This window comes from Prionailurus viverrinus, chromosome E3 (assembly GCF_022837055.1).
Source record: "Prionailurus viverrinus isolate Anna chromosome E3, UM_Priviv_1.0, whole genome shotgun sequence".
Classification (NCBI taxonomy): domain Eukaryota; kingdom Metazoa; phylum Chordata; class Mammalia; order Carnivora; family Felidae; genus Prionailurus; species Prionailurus viverrinus.
The window spans coordinates 17,648,698-17,655,318 of NC_062576.1; the positions used below are offsets into that span (position 1 = coordinate 17,648,698).

The 6,621-nt window shown below is 51.3% G+C and overlaps 1 protein-coding gene across 1 annotated transcript; it reads right to left on the reverse strand.

Moving 5' to 3' along the window:
- Nucleotides 1-1,292: 1,292 nt before the first annotated feature.
- On the reverse strand, nucleotides 1,293-6,621 carry ORAI3 (ORAI calcium release-activated calcium modulator 3). The gene is made up of 2 exons (XM_047837990.1): nucleotides 6,147-6,621; nucleotides 1,293-2,782 (listed from the first exon to the last, which is right to left on the reverse strand). The coding sequence occupies exons 1-2, from the start codon at nucleotides 6,372-6,374 to the stop codon at nucleotides 2,123-2,125; spliced, it is 888 nt and encodes a 295-aa protein (XP_047693946.1). The 5' UTR covers nucleotides 6,375-6,621; the 3' UTR covers nucleotides 1,293-2,122.

The following is a 6,621-nucleotide window of genomic DNA, read 5'->3' on the forward strand; positions in this document are numbered from 1 at the left end:
GTACCTACTGGAGCTAGGCTGGGCTGGTCGATTCTCCAAGCACCATGCTCCCAGTGCCCTCAGCTTGGAGCCGGGGCGGGGGGCTATGCTTACGTGGTCCCACCGCTGGAGGGCAGCACCAGCCCAGGCGCTAACGTCGCCGAGGCTGGGTACCCTTTTATTTCGCTTGGACGCAGGGCATCCTGGTTTCTGGGTAACCGCACTCTCAGAAGGACCCCCTGCTTGAGCTGAGGATGCTCTAGGTTTCAGACATCTCTGCCTACATTCGTTCCTCCCTGTGTGACCTTGGGCAAGCCATTGACCTCTCAAAATTTAAGATTCTTCCTCTGAAAAATGGATGTTCATTCCTGTCTCACAGGAATGTTATAGCAGTCAGAACAGTAAAGGAGGGGTGCCTGGGTGGCTCAGTCAGTTAAGCTTCTGACTTCCGCTCGGGTCATGATCTTGCGTTTCATGAGTTCGAGTCCTGCATAGGGCTCTCTGCTGTCAGCGTGGAGCCCCTTTTCGGTCCTCTGGCCCTCTCCCTCTCTGCCGCTTCCCTGCTCAAGCTATCTCTCAAAAATAAATAAACATTAAAAAAAAAAAAAAAAAAAACAGTGCGGGAAAGGACCCTGAGGCCTGGTTCATACAAATTCACAATTTTAAGTTACAGGAAAAGAGAAAAGAGGGACTGGACCAAGGTCTCATGCTAAGAATAGAGGAGCAAGGATTAGAGCCCCTTAAATTTTTGAGGAAAATTAGACTTACATGAAAGCCTAATTTTTATATGAAAGCACAGGTGATAAGAGCGATTCCTTTCTCTTGTCCCAGTTGAAAGGTATTGATTGGCTTCTTATATCAGACAGAAGGAGATTTCCCATGTTATGGTAAAGGTAGTCCAAGTTTTCATTGCTTTGGGCAAGATCCTCCACTTTGTCGGGCCTGTTTCCTTATTTCTGAAATGGAAATGGTGAAGACTTGTCTCTTGAGGTCGTTGTGAGGGTTAAATAAGATATCCTTGCTCCTAGTATGTAGTACTCAAGAAAGAAACTTACACTTTAGAAAGAAAGTCTAAATCATCAATGGAAGAGATGGAGACCCAAGAACAACAATGCAAAATTTTAGCCTTGGAATAACTCAGTCTCCAAATCCGAAGATACTGGTCCCTGCCAGCACCAGAAGGGGATCATATCTGGAACCATTCTTCTGCACCCCCCCCCCTCCAGGTACACCTGCTTCCACCTGGCTCTTAGGAGTGAGTCACCTGATCCCAAGGAGGCCCCCTCTTCACCCCATTCACAGCTACAGGGACATCTGTGAAACACATTTTATTATACAAAACAAGGTGCATCAAAAATTCAGTGTGAGAATAGCTCTGTATTCCAAGGGCTAGTGACTGGATCCTCTCCCTTAAAACCTCCCCACCCCAAACCCTTACTAGAGAGTCAGGTTGGGCACACAGGCCCTCAGTCTCCAAAGATCTCCAGCCCTGGCCCAGGAGAGTGAGAACCAGACGCAGAAGCTTAAGTGTGGGTCTAGGGCAGTGGGGCAGGCACTTGAACCTCCATAAATAGCGAGGCTCCTCCTAGGAAAGAGTGGACCTATGTCTGGGTTAGAAACACCCAAATCCTTCTCTTCAGCAACTAAAGCAAAAAATGTGGAACCCATCAAAATCTGGAGACGGGGAAAAGCTTTCCCAAAATGCCAACCATAAAGTAGATTCTACAAAAATAAAGCAAGGGTTAGCTACCTTCTGAGGCAGCTGGGTGGGTGTGTAACCTCTGACTTCCACATCCTGTACAGGGTTAAGGTGTTAAGGGTCAGCACCAAAGGTCTGACCAGGGTCTCCCTGCCTCCCCTCTAGCTACATGAGACTTGGACTGAAGACCTTCTACTTCCTCCTCTGTTCCTCCCAGCCCAGATATAGACAGACTGAGATAGACTGACAGCGAGGAGAATCCCTGGGAATGTAAAAGCTGCCCCCGGGGCCCACCCCAAAGGACTCAGAAAGCAGGAGGCTGGTCTCTACCTGGGAGTGGCCACAGGAGTGGCTCCAGGCAGGGGCAAGGAATGGAGTCTGTGGACCTGGGTCCTCCTGCAGACCGGAGGGAGGCAGTGTTTACAGTAGTGGTTAACATCAGCCTCAAACAGCCTGCAGCTCCCCCTGCAGGCGACTCAGCTCCTCTAACTCTTGCTTGTGGCGGTCTGTCTTATGTGCCACCAAGGAGCGATAGAAATGCAGGGCAAAGGCCACGAATACAAGCCCCACAGGTACCATGATTGCTGTGGAGGCCATAGCTGCTTGCCAGCCTGGTCCATGGGCTCCTTCACCAACACATGCTTGCCGGGGTGGGCAGGCCTCAGATGGCTCAGCCTGTGATGGGGCTACAGAAGTAAAGGATGGCTTGGAAGCTGGACTAAGGGAGGTGGTCACTGGTGACAGAGTCCCAGGCACCTGGGAGGCAGGTACCAAAGGGGCTGGTGTGCCCGAGGGTGCCCCAATGGGCACAAACTTGACCCAGCCAACCAGAACAACTTCAGCGAGGAAAAGGAAGGTGCCCAAGGCAGTGGAGAAGCCCCAGGCCAGCTCCACATAGCGGTGGAGTCGCTGGTGTGGAGACTGGTGGACAGAGTTGAGGTTGTGGATGTTGCTAACGGCTTCTATGTGGGGCAGCAGACAGGTGGAGACCATGAGTGCAAAGAGGTGCACAGCCACTAGCACGGTGGTGCAGGCACTAAAGGCCACCAGCAGGCCTGGCGGGTATTCGTGGTTGCTCTCCAGCTGTACCTCCACCATGGCCACCTGTGGGGACAGAGATGGATTGAGTGCCTATAACCTCTTTGGCAGTAGAGGGTTGTTTTACCTGTTGGTATACATTACCAAGGTATCCCTAGGACCTAGAACGGTGCCTGGCAGGAAGAAGGTGCTTAGTCTCTGTTGAGTGAATGAATTGGTAGCCTCGGTAAGGCTCTGTCCTTTTACTGGCTTTGGTTTCTGCACCTGGCTATTGAGAGAGCTGGATGACACATTTCTGGAAATCTTACCTTGTTATCACCTAGGGGTTAAAAAACAGATTCTGGAGCTGGGCCACCTGGGTTCACTCTCAGCTCTACAAGCTGACAAGTGACATATAGCTCTATGCCTTAATTTCCTCATCTGGAAAGTGGGGATTGATAATAATATCTACCTGCCTTACAGGGTTGTTGTGAAAATTAAACGAGATAATGTACACCAAGTAATAAGAATGGTATAAGGCACAGAGTAAGTGCTAGTTAATTGTGTTATTATTAATTATTAACTGTTATTAACACTAGCGTTCTTAACACTGTCAATAGTGTTATTAACACTGAAGTCTGGGGTGCCTGGGTGGCTCAGTTGGTTAACTGGGTCATGATCTCATGGCTCATGGATTTGAGCTTCGCGTCGGGTTCTGTGCTGACAGCTCAGAGCCTGGAGCCTGCTTCAGATTCTGTGTCTCCCTCTCTCTCTGCATCTCCCCCACTTGCACTCTCTCTCTTCCTCTCAAAAAATAAACATTAAAAAAATTAAAAACAAAACAAAAAAACACCGAAGTCCAAGGCTAATGCCTGCAAATTGGTATACCATGAATCCAAGCCAGCTTTGCACATGTTTTGCCTGGCTCATACACTGTGCTTAAGGAATTAGGTTGAACTTTTAAAACTCTAGAGATTTCAGGGCACCTGGATGGCTCAGTCAGTTAGGCGTCCAGCTTTGGCTCAGGTCATGACCTAACGGCTTGAGTTTGAGCCCCGCATTGTGCTCTGTGCTGACAGCTCAGAGCCTGGAGCCTGCTTCAGATTCTGTGTCTCCCTCTCTCTCTGCCCCTCCCCTGATCATGCTGCCTCTCAAAAATAAATAAACATTAAAAAAAAATTTTTTTTTTAACTCTAGAGATTTCATATAAATATCTCTATTTCTGGATCCTCTTGAAAATTTGGAAGATCTGGTTACACTAGGCCCGCATTCCTGCATGGGAACTACCAGCTAGAATTGAGTCATGACTGCTCCCCTGCTCCCTTTGGACAGGTCATGGGGTCTCCTCATAGCCACAGTCCCCACCCAGCCAACTTGGAGTCCATATTAAACTGCCTGTCCTTTGCAAACATTTGCGCTGGTGATCCTGTTCTAGGCTTGTGTAAATTTGGATTCTAGAGCCAGACTACCTAAGTTCAAATTCTGCCACTTACTTGCTGTGGGATCCTGGGCAGGTGTCTTAAATCTCTGATCCTGTTTTCGCATCTGTAAAATGGCCATAGTAGTGGTACCTACTTCATAGAATAATAAACGTGATACACGTAAAAGCTCTAAGCACATTGCCTGGTACTGCATGACAGTGTAATACAATTTGTAGGTTATTCTAACCCAGGCTACCCAGATACCAGAATCTGGATCTTTCCCCATGTCTAGTTCTTACAGGATCCATTATATTGCTCTGGGGCTGAGAGAAAGAAGGTACAGAACCTGGAAGGTGGTGGTAGGAAGACAAGGCTAAGTATTTTGGGAAATTGGGCCATGGTGAGTGTTAGCAGGTGTTTTCCACTGACAGTGATCTGGGCCAGGCCTAGTCCTGGTTTCTCCCAGAGCCTGACCCAGTCTTGCTCTCCCCTGGCCAGAGTGGGGCCAGTCTGCCCCCAGAACCTACTCATCTGGTCTTTTGATCCTGCAGAGAAGGTCCTGGTGCTTAAGCTGTCACCTCAGCAACATGCAAGTCCAGCAGCAGGCCAGATTGTCCCCTTGGGAACAGGCTGGACCATGGGATGGATGGGGGTGGGGGACCTCTCTCAGCTAGGTCCAGGAAGTTGCTTCCTTCCCTCTACAGTCTGTACAGGAGAAAAAGAGCCACTTCACTGTCTCTAGCTGACCCCACATCAAGGAAAACTGGACTGGCCTATGGATACTGGGTCCCTATATAGAAAATGATAGAACTTGGATGACCCTTAAGGGTAGACTTTTCCTCTCATCATTCAAATACATAGGCTATGGTAAAGAGAAAGAGGCAGAGACTAACCCAAATCACCTAGTGTTGTGACTCCTCTATCCCCATGTCCGTATGTTCCTATGAAGACTCCCCACCAGCTTGCTTGCTTTTTCCTGTCGTGTTGGTGGAGAAACTCTGGACTGAGTCCAGTGATCCTGGGCCCTAGTTCATTCTGTATCCTTCATCTGCTGAGTGCTCTTGGCAGAGGCACTGCCCCATTCTGGGCCTTGGCTTCCATGCCTCTCCAATTAACAGACAGGCTGAACCATCTCTGATGCGTGTCTTGTTCTGACATGCTGGGATCTAGAGTTTGATGACAAGAATCAGCTCATCCTGGGGCGGGTACTTGCAAGCTACAGAGAGGGCACCCTCCATGATCTCAGTTTCCCACTGGACTGCGAGGGGGAGGATGCCTGTCCAGGGTCACACAGCTGGCCACAGGCTGGGAGGAGCCAGGGTTTGTGTCTGCTGACTCCTCCTGACCCTGAGATTCCCTCAGTCCCATTTCCTCCACTGGGCCTGTTGGCTGATATCATCCTCCCACACCTGCAGTTTATCAGTTCCGAAATCACATATCAGCTTCCTAATCAGCTTCTTTCCCCAGCAGCTTCCTCACAGGCATCCTCTCTGCTCAGAGCTGTCCTGCGTTACACCAAGCACTCTTTGTGATTGCTAGGAACTGGCCACCCTCTTTGGGATGGGGCCACCTTCAGCTGGGTGACTACGTTTATTCATTTTTTTGTCTTTGTCCCAGCCCTGTTTTTATAGCTCCCACCAAACTCTGATTTGCCTTTGAATCTCTCATGGTAACCTAGTAAGGACTTCTGCCTGGGACGTGCTCCTTTGGGACCTCTTTGCCCCACCCTTGCATATATATCGCCGTTGGTGATTTGTCTCCCCTCAGGACACCTTTCAGGCTTGTTTATCCTCCTTCTGGCCCGGTTTATGCTAGGGGTCTTCTTACACACTTACAGACACACACACACACACACACACACACTCAGAAAAAGGGACTGGAGTAGTCCCTTGGGACCTTGTTTGTACTCCTTTACCTCTTAAAAACCCCTTCCTCTGTCCCGTCTCCCGTGGGTACCCGTTTACTTCGTCCACGACCCCATGCCCCCATGTGCCTCACCCCCACCCTGTGCGCCCCTTCCCTCCCCTCACCATGGCGAAGCCCGAGAGCAGGGCAGACGTGCGGCTGGAGGCTTTGAGCTTGGCCCGGCTGAGGTAGAGGCGGCGCCAGCTGAGCGCCCGCAGCGAGTGCTGACTGGCCCCCATGAGGTCCAAGTAGCCCCGGTGCACGAACTCTCGGTACGTGGCCGAGCCCGCGGGGCTCTCGGCCTCCGGGTTCAGCGGGGCCTGTTCGCCCGCGTCCCCCTCGCCGCCCTTCATCCTGGGGGCTGCAGCACTGGGCGGGCTGGGCGGTCACGGGGGCCCCGAGTCGCCCTGGGGGCCCCAGGAGGGCAGGTCCCGGCCGGCAGAAGGCCCCATCCCACGGCGGGGCTAGCGGGGATGCGGGCGGCGGGCTCCCACGAAGAGGCGCCCAGGCGAAGCCGAAAGAGCAGGCGTCTGCAGGGAGACCTAGGGGCCGAAGCGGGACAGCAGAGGCCGAAACCGGAACTAGGACGGAGGCGGAGTC